The sequence below is a fragment of the Natrix helvetica genome (assembly GCF_964273705.1).
Source record: "Natrix helvetica genome assembly, chromosome: 3".
Classification (NCBI taxonomy): domain Eukaryota; kingdom Metazoa; phylum Chordata; class Lepidosauria; order Squamata; family Natricidae; genus Natrix; species Natrix helvetica.
In genome coordinates, this window is record NC_138549.1 from 59,237,426 (window position 1) to 59,252,219 (window position 14,794).

The 14,794-nt window shown below is 40.5% G+C and overlaps 1 protein-coding gene across 1 annotated transcript in view; it reads right to left on the minus strand.

The window, feature by feature from the left end:
- Window positions 1-1,017: 1,017 nt before the first annotated feature.
- The window catches only part of LOC309388801 (carboxyl-terminal PDZ ligand of neuronal nitric oxide synthase protein-like), a 140,990-nt gene continuing 127,213 nt past the window's right edge, over window positions 1,018-14,794 (minus strand). Inside the window, 2 exon segments of the mRNA XM_081946444.1 lie at window positions 1,018-7,907; window positions 11,182-11,479. Coding sequence (XP_081802570.1) covers window positions 7,445-7,907; window positions 11,182-11,479 — 761 coding nt within the window. The 3' untranslated portion in view covers window positions 1,018-7,444.

Genomic DNA, 14,794 nt, shown 5'->3' on the forward strand with positions numbered 1-14,794 from the left:
ACTTGTGGCTGCTTCATTATTACTGGCTACTTCTGGGCTGCTGCTTAAGTCATGTGATCTTCCTTTTCAATATTGTCTGAGTTTCACAGCCAATGTGATGCTTCCATCGGCTACATGGCCTGCAGCTTGCAAGCAAATCCCTTTCACCAGGATAGCCCCTGCCCTGCCTTCTGCCCCCATCCCCATGTGGGAAAGCCATAGCCATCCTCTCCCCCTCCCCCTATCCTTTCCTGGGCATGGAGGGCGGGAGGGAGGAAGAGGGGAAGGAAGGAAGGAAGGAGGGAAAGAAGCAAATGGGAAGCAGAAGGAGGGAAGGAGGGAGGGAGGGAGGAAGGGAGGAGGGAGATTGTAATGAGAGGGAGGGAGAGTCTGAGGGAAGTCCTGCCTTAATACTTGGCCACCAGCAGCCCTGCAGCCCTCTTGCAGGTCCTCTCTGTAGATAAAAGTCCCCAAACTTAAAATGTGGTGTGTGTGAGTGTATGTGTGTGCACATGTGCATGCACTTGGCTGCCAGCAGTAAGAAGCTTGTGGGCCACCGAATTGCCCCCATGTTGAGTTAGCTAGTGTGACTTGTTCCATCCCAACCCAGCTGTCCCGATCAGCTGAGTTCAGTGAGTGGTGTCAAGCTGACCATGCCCACCTAGTTGTGATGATCTGGCTATGACCACCCAGCCTCCCTACTTGGCTCTCTAGCTGCTCTCCTTGGGTGGGGCACCTGCAGCCTTTTGGAAACTGAGTCCCAACTCAGCCCGGAAGGGAAGATGCACAGAACTGACCAGAGCCTTAATCCCTGCAGCCCAGCTGCCAGCCAATGAGCAACTGAGGGACCAACAAGCTCATCACAAAGTTGTTGAGAATAAGTTACCAATGTTAAGTGATATTACAGTACAGAAAGACTGGGAAAGTGATCTAAAGGGAGGTTTTCCTAGGAAGTCACAGCTGTTTAAACATTTATTGTGAGGGAGTTTACAATTCTTAGTATTCTTTTTAGATATTGATTCTGAATCATAGCTTATTATAAACTGCAACAATGTTAAGGTGCAATAAAAGCTTTTATTGTGCAATGTGAATAATTAGACAAAACCTGCATATATTCCTTTACTAACTTAGATTATATAATTAAAAAGATTTAAATCATTATTTTAAAAAGTATGATTTTAGCTGCTACTTCTATTGCAGGTGCTCCTTTATTAAAACAGGGAATTTGTCTTAAGTTTCTATGTATCAACATATAGGTCCTGCAGGATCACACCAAAGGCCTATATGTCATCCAGTATCTCTTCACATAATGAGCAACCAGAGAAATGTCTTTAGACAGTTGCCAAGAAGGACATGAGTGCAATAGCACCATCACAGCAGATCCCTTTGTTCCCCACTGAGAGGCACAGCAAAATACTGGAGACGACACATAGTCACAATAATTACTATTCTAAAAAAACACATTATACATTTTCTACAGAAGCACACAATATCTTTTTAAAACAGGGTTGAGTTTCAGCATTACATGTCTGAAAATGTGGATACTTCAATAGATGGTCTTAGAAATTTACCAGGAGTCCTTAATTTATGATGAGCCATTTGTTCAGCTGCTCAAAGTTACAACACTGCTGAAAAAAAATGGACTTATGACCCATTTTGAAAATTACAACCATTGCAATAAGTGTGCAGTCACATGATCACAACTTGGGAGCTCATCTAGCCGGCTGCACTTATAATAGGGATACATCAATTCCCCCACCTGCCTATTCCCCCCTCCCTCCGCTGCTCCTTTGGCTGCTGTGATCCCTGCTTTGTGGAGTGGCAAGCAGCCCAGGAGCTACAGTACTGTGTGAAACCTCAGCTGGCCCAGCTTTGTGGTGAACATTTGTTCACCTAGTTGCCTTCTCTTTCTGTGCTAGCCTTTCATCTTTTGCATCCAGCCACTGTGGTTGAATCAGAAATGCCTTGTTGCCTTTGCTGTTTTCTTTTCAGTCATGCTATCCCACACACTCTAGCTTCTATGGAGAACATTTCCTACACGTGGCTCCTCGAGTCTTTGGAAAACTGAGCTGCCTTCAGAAAGCTTTTGAGGCTTGCCAAAGAATTGGGAATGTGGCATGTTTTTAAAGAACAGTAGGTGTTCCTATTCTCGCAATACTTTGCAAGATCTCAGAAGCTTTCTGAAAGCTCAGGAAACCATATGTAGGAAGCCTACAGAAGCTGAGCTAGCCCTCAGCACCTTCACATTGGACAAAATGACTTCTGACCTTTCCCACTGGGTAGCATTCTTATTTGTGGTATGCTGTTGAGCCAGCTTGGGGAGCCATGTGTAGGAAGTGTTTGGTTTGCTCCAGGAGGTTTTTTTTTTTTTTTTTTTGCAAAAGGGTATTTTGACACACTTATGGCTCAGGGACTGTTTTTAGGATGGGGTGTTTTTTATATGTGAAGTCAGGATGGGCAGGCCTTGTCAGCAACAGAGAAAGAAAACTGCAGAGGTCAGCTGAGGCAGAAGAGCTCAGGGTGATAGAGGGCTGGAGTGCAGGGTGGTAAGGGCAGCTGTAACTGCGATTAGTCTGGGATGGCTCTGGCTTCCCAGGGCATGGCAAGCAGTCCCAGAGCCATGCAGGTCTGGGGCTGCTTGCCGCCACACAAAGCAGATGCAGGGCAGCCGAAGGGAAGACATTGGTGAGTGAGAGGAGTTGAAGAAACCAAGTCCAGAATGGCTCGGATTCCAGTGGGCATTCGCTTAACAACCCACTATTTTCAGTTAATGATAGCAAGGGGGAGGGCTGGAGTTCTTGTCATTATTTAGTATGATCCTATGATGTCTCACTTTATGACACATTGCTTAACAATGGAAATTCCGGTGCCAATTGTGATCATAAATCAAAGACCACCTGTAAACTGCAGCTTCAACTTGCTTATCTTATCTATATATATTTACATACAGACCTTGGAAGTCTTCTGATCCAACTCCCTGCTCAAGCAGGAAACCCTATACCATTCTGGACAAATGGCTGTCTAATCTCTTTTTAAAAACCTTCAGTGGTGCAGCACCCACATGTTCTGGAGGCAAGCTGTTCTAACGATTAATTGTTCTGACGGGAAATGTCTCTTTAGGTCTAGGTTGATACACTTTGTTTGTAGGCTAGGAATAAAATAGATTTTTCCAGTCACAATTGACAAGAGTTGTGCAGAATTCCCCCTTCATAAATTGGGATAAAGCAAAACAATAGACAGTAAACAGCCATACAATGTAATGAATATAATAATCAGTATAAAACCCAGGAATAAAACACAATCAGCAAAACAATAACTTCAAATTAATTGAGGGAACAATTGTTCAAACCTCTGGACCTACTTAAATTGTAGACATCCTAAATGCCAAAAAGAGAATTAAAAGCTTAGCAAGTGCTGTTCCATAGAAGGATGGCAGCAATGGAGAAGTCATGCTTTTGTGGCTTCTCAAAGTGACATTCCCTGAGCAAGAGGATATGAAGAGAACCTTACCTACTTGATCTTCCCAGGCAGGATGATGTTATTGAGAAAAGGCAGATATCCAGATCCTGAAGCATGAAGGGCATTAAAAGTGACAACCAGCAGCTTAAATGACACCCAGAAGCCAACCGATAACTAAGGGCAACAGCAATTACTTTGGTGCAATGAGAAATGTTTGTGACTATTTGGGTTGCCTCATCAGTTTTCAAAATTTCTCAAGAAACGTGCAAAAGTCCAGTTGAGAGGAGATTAAGATCTGAATATTGCAAGCAAAACTATTCATTCTAGGAGTAGTTGTAACTATTGCACTTATTTGCCACTCACTCCTTGAGTAGGAACTATAAAGTTATGGCTAATCCCTTTCAGAGCAATGCTGGGTGCAGAGTTAAAATCAGAGCATTTCTGAAATTGGGAATGAGAGACTTATAAACCAAGGTCAATCTATCTCACTGGAATTAAGCCTCAACTCGATCCTCCTCATCCACAACTAATTAGGCTTCGAACATCTGGACAACATTTCAACAGGATCTCCTGCTTGACCCAAGGTTGAGAGGTAAATCAAGTATCAGCATCAAACTGATATTTTATGCCATGACAACAGATGGCCTTCTTCTGGGGCTGATTAAAGTTGAGAGGGAGATGAATGGATGGCTCAGAACTCTTCATTTTCATGTGATGTTAGTTTCTGTATAGGAATTGGCTCCTTGCCCTTCTGACAAAGCAGGGGTGGGTTCTGGCAGGCACTACTGCTGGTTCACTTGTGTGCATGGCACGCGCGCACTTGATGTGCACTATGCGTACATGCACAGTGCAATAAAAATTGTTTTGCGCATGCGCAGAAGTGAAAAACAAGATGGTGGGGCCTATGGCGCCACCCGGAGAACCGATTCGGGGCCATGGCAGGCCTGGGTCACTGCTGGCTCCAGCAACCCAGGCCGCAAAATCACTACCAGTTCAGCCGAACTGGTCCAAACCGGTAGGAACCTACCACTGCAACAAAGGCAATGTGTTTTGTAGTAATGATTCAAGAAGTACAATTTTTTCAATAAATAGCAGCATTAGAAAAAACTTCATTTACTCAATTTTTGCCTAGCTTTAAGAGCACAAAAATGAATTTTCTATCAAAGTTTTTCATAATTGTTCTTCACAATCTTTGCTGAAGATATATTCTTCAAGCAACCAATGTCTCTATTTGACATTTAGTGGTATTTTATTTCAGTAGTTGATTTTTTTACAGTAATCATGCATGCTATTTAGTGTTTGATCGCACTGAAAACTAACATGCAGTAGAATGTCACAATGTGTTTCTAGTTCCCTTTTTTTCGTCAGCACTTCCCATTTTAGTGAAACTATCAAGGAACCTCTACTAACAGTTGATGATTTAGACCAGAGGTGTCAAACTCAATTTGATTGAGAGCCGCATCAGGTTGTGTTTGACCTTGGGGGGCTGAGGTAGGCATGGCCAGGATGAACGTGCCCAGCCTGACCGCATTCCTGTCAGGGGCACCTATGGTGGTTCAAATGCTCTGCCAGCAAAAACAGGCTCTAGAAATCCATTTTCGGCTGCCATGGCCTCGTGCAACCCTCTGGCAGTGAAAAAGGAACTCCCCACAGAGCTCAGGAGCCCATTTTCACTGGTAGAAGCACTACAGGCCAGTCCTTCACTGTTTCCAAGGCAGCCCCATGGGCTGGATCTGACTCTCAGGCCTTGAGTTTGACACCCCTGATTTAGACTTATCTTGGAGCTTGAAGCTCAGTTTACACAAAACCACTTCTACCTTCAGCATGATGCATCATAAACATAGAGTGAGTAACTTTTGTAGACCTAACTACAAAAACAGTCAATATTATTTTGTGGCTAAACCATAAAAGGTGAGGGTGGTAGTTAGGAAATAGTATTTCATGGAAGCTTATGGTACATATAAGAAGAAAAAAGATGTTTCCAAAGAATCCACTGAAAGTTGATTGGTATAAATCACCATCCAATAAGCTGATACTGAATAAATTACTGTGTATAGCACTGGGGAAATAATATACAATCAAAAGAAATATTCAACAATAACTGACAGTTGAAATAGATTTCATATTTGAAATTTACTAAAATCAAGAAATCCAATAGAAATCTCAAATTTTAAAATGTTCACTTTGGATGATCAAACAGGAAATTTACTGACTTTTAGATGTCCATGCATATTTGTTTAGATTTGATAAAAATCCCTGTGAGAAAAAGAGAGCTAGGAATTAGAGTAATAACAGAAGTAAACTTGCAAAAATAGCTAGATTCCAAGCTGATTCCAATATTAAAAATAATAGTATGAGGATTTATGTTGCTTTTCAAATTTGGACATGTTCCTATATGAGATTGATACCAGTTATAGGTGCATATAGAAAAATGCATTGGAAATATTCATTGACAATCCCTCCCAACCTTATTTCAATTTTTCAGAAAGTTAATACTGAGCAGGAAAGACAACTCTCAGATGAAAAGGTAGCAGAGAGCAGATTAATTTCAGTATAGTATGCTCAGTTCATGAACCCTTTTCTTTTATTTCAAATGCCCACTATTGAGTACCATGTTTCCCTGAAAATAAGACAGGGTCTAATTTTCTTTTGACTCCCGAAATAAGCACTTGTCCTTATTTTCAGGGAGGTCTTATTATTTTTGAGGTGTGGGAGGCAGCGGGCGTGGTCACTTCATGGCTGCTGCTGTGTTGTAATATTTTCAGGGAGGCCTTCTTTTGGGGGAGGGTTTATTTTAGCGCTCAAAAGCCCGATTGGGCTTATTATTTGGGGAGGTCTTATTTTTGGGGAAACAGGGTAATATGTCTACATAGCAAGTGATACAGATATCAAGGGCTGAAGGGTTATTTGATGGACTGGCAGGAAGGCATTACTAGCAAAGATTGTTCTTACTGCCAGACAGTTGGGTGGCAGGCAACCTTTGTGTACTCAAGCATCATACAGCTTTATAAGAATTTCACCACCTTGGATTAGGTCTAGGTTTTTTTTGCTATGCTTTTTGAGAAAGTCAAGCAAAATCCCTTGGCACCTGAATGAACAGAACTCCAGCTAGATTTTTGGATGCAATTTAATCACATTTATAGAAGTCAAACCCAGCCCAAACAGAAGGGAACTGTTGATCTAAGTTAGGAAAGGCCCATATTGAGTTTCTTCCTGCTTCTGAGGGACTTGACTATACAAAGATGTTGTTGTTATTTTTCACCCTCAGGAATGAAAAGATTTATTAATGAAGCCATTTTATATATAGCAGGAGTCCAAAACCTGTCCACTCAGAGCAATCAGATCAATGCCTAAAGAAATACATTCATAGGTTTCTCCAGGGAAACTGAAGAGAATACAACATAATTTTTGGACCAGAGTGCATTCTCCTCCTCTTACCTCTCTCCAAAAATAATGCTTTGATTTTGATTTGCATTTTCAGTTAACAATTCTTATGAAATTTTGAAACAAGAAACATGTTAGTGATCATAATCCAGCATAGAGAATCTCATGTGAAATACTGCTGCATTTTTGTTCGGCTCATGCAAGGCAATTTCATTTTTGAATCATTTTCACCCTATAGATATTTAAAAGTGCATTTGAAGAATATATCAACAATGTTCTAGTTGGGTTGCAGTTTCACCACTAAAAATTCTCACATTCAGGTTATGCAGATTATCTTTGTTGAAGCACAAAGGAAAGTTCCCTGTTGACACAAGGAACTAAAACAGAAATAGCATGTGGAGTAGATTCCTCCTCAGATTTCCTCAGATGCAAGAAATCTGTTAAAAGAGACCAACTTTTTCCTCAAGATGCTTCCTGCCATCACTTCCTGAGACTAGAAAGCTGCTTTCAGGGAATGTAGGGTCAATTCCAACACCTGACTCAGGAAGTTTTCATAAAGAAACTGCTATTGTTGACCATTTTGGCTATATAAGTGAGGCACTGCTGCAAATAAAAGGCAGTTTTACTCAAAAGACAACAAGTCTGAACTATGACTTTCACTTTGTACGGTTGGTATCTTTGCTTCTAAAGGCGTCTTACAGCTTTGGTGTTCAGGAATGTTTTTACCAGCACTTAAATCAAGTCTAAGAGCCACATTTTCTGGGAGAGTGGAAGAAGATATACTGTGAATTGCACTTTGTTTGGGCTCCATATTCTCCTTATGAATAAGATCAGGCACACATGTCCTATTGCTGGTTCCAACTTCCATCAGGGTCAATGAATTAATCTCTCTAAAAGCTGCCTCTGAATTAGTGGGTAGGCACTGAAGTTTCCGGAGCTCCTCAGGAAGTAAGGTTTGTGTAGTCTTCACCTGTGGTTCGGAAGCAATCAGCAGATCTTGAGTGGTTTTCAGAGCTCTTGGAGCACGCTTTTTGGTATTTAATGGGGGTGGATTAAGTCTTGGAATTACACTTCTTGGTGTCTGCCTAAAAGTTCAGGAAAGATTAAAAGAAGTATTACATTAAAACTTTAATTTAAGCAAAAACATCTCCTTTCCATCCAGTATTTATTCTCAACTGCTTCCCAGGCAAGGGAAATTGTTAAACAGAGTCCTAAATATCAGTGCTCAAATTGACATGGAGTTATTGGCAAAATTAAGTTTTTAAGTTGGTTGGCTAAGAACAAAACTATTTTTCAATTTGAAAAATATCTGTCACTGAGCCTATTCTAGACCCAGGTCTGAGTTGTTAAATTTTGTGGCCAAATATGAGCTCTTCCACTATCTGCTATATCATGAGAGGAGGTGTATAATGTGACGTTTAGCCACCAAAGATATTGTTCATGATTGGCAACTATGTGCTGCTCTTAGGTTTACATCCCTAGTTGAAAGAACAGCCCACTAGAATTTGACTTGCAAATTGTCCTATTTCCTCTTGGGCTCTAACCTATACTCTGTGAGCAGAACTGCTAAGTTTACAGTTAAGGAAGTTGATCTAAGAACCCATTATATCAGTGAAATTAAGGTATCCTATAAAGATGATGTTGAATGTTGATTCTTTACACATATGTATTTTATTACTGTATTTTCTTTTATCTACTTTATCCTGGAGTTAGTCTGCATTTTATTTTGTTTATATTTTTGTCATAAGACTAATCAATTAATAAAGTATCTACCCTTATCTTGCAATTAATAAACTAATAACTATCAATTCTTTTGCAATTAATCTCAGGTTACAGATTTGATTATCAACAGCTTTTTCACTAAGAAACAACTTTTAGAATTACTAAAAGCTTTTCTTGGCAATCAAGAAACATTCAATACATTCGGCTCGGGACCTAGTTATTTGCGAGATCGCATTCTACCCCATACATCCCTACGACCAATCCTCTCACACAGGGAGGGTCTCCTCCGGGTACCCTCCGCTAGACAATGCGGGCGGGCGGTGCCCAGGAGTAGGGCCTTCTCTGTGATGGGCCCAACCCTCTGGAACGAACTCCCCCCTGATATTAGAACTACTGTTGATCTCCGCTCCTTCCGTAAGAAACTCAAGACCCACCTGTTCCGACTAGCCGGCCTGGCCTAATTGTAATCACAAGTACAATCTATTACTGACCTTCCTGGATGGCTTTTTAGTATTGTAAATTTTGGGGTTTTAATTTGGTTTTAGACTGTTTTTAACTAGAAATGAGTTTGGGCATTATACAGACCGTATGTTTATGTTGGTTGTCTAATGTTTTGTTGTTCCTGCTTTGTTGTTTTATATGTACTGTCTGTACACCGCCCCGAGTCCCTGCGGGGAGAGGGGGGCGGTATATAAATTTAATAAAACTCAAACTCAAATACATTCAATACTGGAATATTTTACCTTCGGGAAGTAGAGAAGATATCTAGAGAAGACATCTTTTTTATGTCTCTAGAGAAAGCATCTTCTGAAGGTTCCACACAGTAGTCCTAGTGCTCGTATACTTGAAAAAAACTTAGCAACATCCCCCTTTCCACATTTCTTCCATCAAAACCCAACTGTGATTTCCTTCATGTCTCATTCTAAGCCACCACCAGTAAAGCAATTTATGCCTGACTAGCTGAATACCCATGCTCCGCTACGAAACTATTTGATCGGCCTTGATAAATTGACATTTACAGCTTGAAAATTAATGAGTAGTTACGGATTGGCCTCTCCCCTCCCCCTTTTTCCTTCAGGCTTGCCCCACATAAACCTTTTCTATCCTATCCCCTTCTCTCCCTCAGCCTTGCCGCACAAAATCCTCTCCTATCCCCTTCACTCCCTCAGCCTTGCCCCACAGAAACCTCTCCTATCCTATCTGCCTTCTCTCCCTCAGGCTTGCCCCACAGAATCCTCCCCTATCCTATCCCCCTCTCTCCCTCAGGCTTGCCCCACAGAAGCCTCCACTCTCCTATCCCCTTCTCTCCCTCATGCTTGCCACACATAATTCTCCCCTATCCCATCCCCTTCTCTCCCCCAGGCTTGCCCCACCGAAGCCTCCCCTATCCTATCCCTTTTTCTGCCTCAGGCTCCTCTCCAAACTCCCTGCCAGCAGACCAGATGAGTTCATGTATTAACCGCAGTTAGAATTGTATTTGCACAACATTGGAAAAGTATAGAGATTCCTATTGATGAGAAGGTGATAAGGAAAATATTAGAATGTGCAGAAATAAACAGTTTAACATTAGCTTTAAGGAGAAAGAGCAAGCTGAATATTATAAGATTTCAGAAGTATTTTACCAATGGTTTGAGAATAAAAAACGCATTTGAAAATGAAGGCTAAAAAATAAGTAGACAATATATTTAGATAGAGATATAAATAAAATGAAAACTTAGTATGTGTATGATGAGAATAATGATTAATATGTTAATATGATATGATTACTAGAAGATATTAAGAAGAAAAGATGAGTTTTATCATGTTTAAATGCTTAATATATTACAATACTAAACTTAGGAAATAATATTAATATGAATGTGAAAGATGTGGTAAATGAGGAACGATGTTGCACAGATATGTTTGTACCCAGACAACACACTGCATAAGGAAAGATGGAATGTTTATTTTTGTAACTGAAAAATAATAAACTCTTTATAAAAAAAAGAGAGGCCTGCCCTATCCCATCCCCTTCTCTCCCTCAGGCTTGCCCCACAGAAGCCTCCCCTATCCCATCCCCTTCTCTCCCTCAGGCTTGCCCCACAGAAGCCTCCCCTATCCCATCCCCTTCTCTCTCTCAGTCTTGCCCCACAGAAGCCTCCCCTATCCCATCCCCTTCTCTCCCTCAGGCTTGACCCACAGAAGCCTCCCCTATCCTATCCTTTTCTCTGCCTCAGGTTCCTCTCCAAATTCCAGATGAGTCACGCGCTGGCCACGCCCAACTGGCAGAAATCTTTTCAGGAGGGGAAGAAATTTAGGTTCAAAGATATGCTCTTGAATATTTCATTAGTCAGAATTCCCCCTCTGCTTTGCATTTGTTATAAAAAAGTTATTTGCTTTTCAAGTCCTCTGGCTTGGCCTATAGCAATATCTCTTTAATTTTTAACTTCTCGAAGTAGTGAAATGTAAATGGAATCATTTAACTGGATCTTCTCCTCTAGTTCTTTCCTTAGCAAAGGTAAGACTAGGGTTTGATTAGTTAGTGGCAGAGAATCAGGAATAAATGATTGCTTTAAAATTTTTTTGCCCTTGTTGATATACCCCAGATCTGGGAAAGATGAAAAAATAACTGCTAACAAACCTCATTGAGCCACTTACCTATTTGCCTGGTGCTGACCTCCCAGCAATGTGCCTTGTCCACAACAGAGGGCTGCCTCAGCACGTTCATTGACTTCTGTTACCCCAAAGATGCTGTGGTTGGTGGACTCTTTCCTGCGCAGAAAATCACTGACTTTTGCACCAACAGTCATGCTGAGGTTTTTTAGATGTTGGCTGCCAGTTTTCCACTCTGGCTGAACTCGCAGATTTGTACAAGTGGAGGATTGGAAGGCAGATTTGACAATGGGCAACTTTGCTTCCAGGGTAGTGTTTGAATTCTCAAACATACTTTTGTCAACTAAAAAAGAAAGAGAATTTATCTGTGAATAGGAGTAGTGCCAGGCAGAGATATCCAAGAAAACAATGGAAGCAGTAATGGAATTCAGGTTGGTACCTGTTGTAAAAATGTGGAAAAATCTCTCTTTCTTTTTCTTGTTGATCTGCTGTGTTAAATTAAAAGCAACTTTAATATTTACAAACAAAAGATGGACTTTGTGCAAGGCCTGTAACATTTTTTTCTTGCTCCTCCCCTAGTTCTTAATTTATTTTCCTGCTATTTAGAAAACCCAACTTTAGTGAATATTTTTAAATATCTTTAATCCATCATAACACTGATCCAATTTATCCTAAGACAAAAGAGAAAAATCTGGTGGAGGCAAAGAGGGAACTGTATTCCATAGATCTGGTCCTCTGCAGCAGCTAAATTCATGTATCTGTCTTTCTTTCATCTTGATTTAGGAATTTTCTGCCATATAGAAATAAGTAAGCAAATTAACATAAAAGTAGTAACAAATTAATTGATCACCATTAATGGTCATATTTTATTTATAATCAATGCATCTTCAGGGATAGCTTTGAGGCAGTAAAGGAATTTGAGATTTGTTTGTCAAATGATCTGTAGAGAAATAGACTATATCTGAGGGAATAAAGAAAAAAAGTTGGTTTTTTTGCAATGGTTCACTGAAACACTATTCTTTGTATTGACTGGAAAAGCTCAAAACTGAAAATTCAAGGTAGAAAGATCTGTGTTTTGGTTCTTAAGAAATAGAAATTAGGAGAAGCAAAATTTTCCATTCATATTTCTGGCACCTTTACGATGGTTGCAGTGTCCCACAGTCACATGATTACCATTTTTGATCTTCACAGCTAGCTTCCAATAAGCAAAGTCATTGGAAAAGCAAGCAAGAAGTTGCAAGTGGTGGTCTCATGGCATTGCACTTAACAACTGCAGATGATTCACTAATGATTGCAGCCAGAACTCCCATAGAAGTCAACAAACTGCAAGGAGGTGAAATTGAACATTGGTTAATATCTGGTAAAATCTATGTGATAATGGAAGACTCAGCAATATGAGTAGCACCAGGCAACTACAGGCCAATTGCCTGCTCACCAGCAACTTTTAAATTGCTAACCAGAGTTGTAAGCGAAGATCACTGACGTTAGTATACTATACCATGAAGACTTATAGGTAGTCCTCAATTTCTCATGGAATGAAGTCTACCCATTATTGTTGCAAGTTGAGATGGTCATTAAGAAAGGCACCCACGAGACATGACATCCCTCCCTCTGGCAAGAAAAAGATACCCCCCATGGGTATTTTATGGGACATTATATTCAGAAGATTTTGATGGGGGTATGGGAAAAGGTGAGGAAAAAGTATTATCTTAAGGTTCCGTGCTGGTTGGCACCGTTGGAGGCCTTAACGCATCCCAGTGTATTTAACTGGACAAGAAACATAATATATAAAGACATTATGACAGAAGATGACAACATGAAAACAAAGGTGGAATTAGAGCAGCAGGGTAGGAATCTGGAATGGTGGGAATATTTACAGATTAGAAATAGGCTTAAAAATGATAAGGAACGGTTTGGAATCTACACAAATCCTCAGGAGCTGGATAAGATTTTGTTCGGCGGAGATAATAAATTGTTGTTGAAGATCTATCAATTTTTGACCTGTCAAGGTGTTAAAGAAGAGATGGATAAAGGCCCTTTATTAGCATGGGAGAGAAATTTTGGCCATGAGATTGAAATGGGTAAATGGTGGGATCTATGGAGTAAGACTATTAAACTCATGATATCTACAGTGTTTAAAGAAAATATATATAAGATGGCTTTTAGATGGCATTTTCCCCCAACGAGGTTAGCCAAAATGTTTCCTGGGTTATCCCCACTGTGCTGGAAATGTGGAAGAAGGGATGGCACATTCTACCACGTTTGGTAGTCCTGTATTGAGGCCACGTAATACTGGAGAAAGATTCAAAACTGGCTAAGAGAGGTTACCCGGGCAAGTGTGGAATAGAAACTCGAGACTTTTTTTACTAAGCATAAAACCAGAAAACATGAGTAAATCTATATGGCATTTGAGCCTACATATAATTGTGGTCGCAAGAGTAACCTATGCGCAATTTTGGAAATCTACTACCATAACATCGGAAGATGTTATAATTAAAAAGATTTATGAATGTGCAGAAATGGACAGAATGACGGGTTGGCTGAGAGACAAAGGAGAAACGGAACATTATCTTAGCTGGAACTTATGGTATATGTGGGCGACAAAGAGAACAGCAGGGACTTAAAACTGGAAAAGTTAAATAGCAGCTGTTAACAATGGGAATTAAAAGTGAACGTGGGTATTGTAATGGATCCCTGAACTTTGTAACAAGAGATGCTGGTTAGAAACTAAACAATGAGGAAGAAAAGAATGTTGGGCTGTGAATGACTGTCAGGGGGGAAGGAGGGGAGGGTTTGTATGTTTAAAGCTGTATTTGTATGTCTTATTAAAAAGAAAATGTATAACCAATAAAGATTACTATAAAAAGAAAGAAAGAAAGGCATGCACGTAATTACTTTGCTTAACCATCTCAATCAGAACTCTCCCCCTTTCAGTTAAGCCTGTGCTGTCTCAGGGATGGGGCCTGCATTGCAGCACATCCCCAGCTCACATGTGGTCTGTCCCAGGTCTCTCCCACCCTCTGAAGCAACCTATGCTCCATTTCCTACTCCTACCCTTCTTGGGCCTACTTCCCACCCCACTGGGTCCCACACCCTTCTCCTACTGCTGTCATGGCTCAGGTTGCTTACCTTTTCAATATATCTCTTTTGGGAAGCTAACACTCCACCATGTGACCTTCCTACACTTCAAACTACATGGCAGATTAGACTGAGTTGTTAGATTCCACACTAAACATGCTTACATTCTCCAATTTCTTCAATTGACGCTTGTCAGGCACGCCAAAAAACGAAGATGGTCAAATGATTTTTCAAGCTGATTTCTTCATTGTTCCACTCCTATAGATAGCATTTTGCCAAAATGGAGCATTTTATCTGCATCTACTATATTCTCTGAGATTAGGGAGGGGCTGTCTTCACTCGTTCTTTCACACAAAATATCTCGTATGAGCTGTTGCTTATTCCTCTGAAATACACCCTCTCCCTCCTGGGAATTCAGCCTACTACATTCTATTGCCTCTCTTATTCAACACATTTCTTCTTATAAAATTAAGTTAGGACAATAAGTCTCCTTGTTTGTGTGTGTGTGTGTGTGTGTGTGTGTGTGTGTGTGTGTGTGTGTGTAGAGAATTTTTATTACCATTTTTACATTCTAATTGAT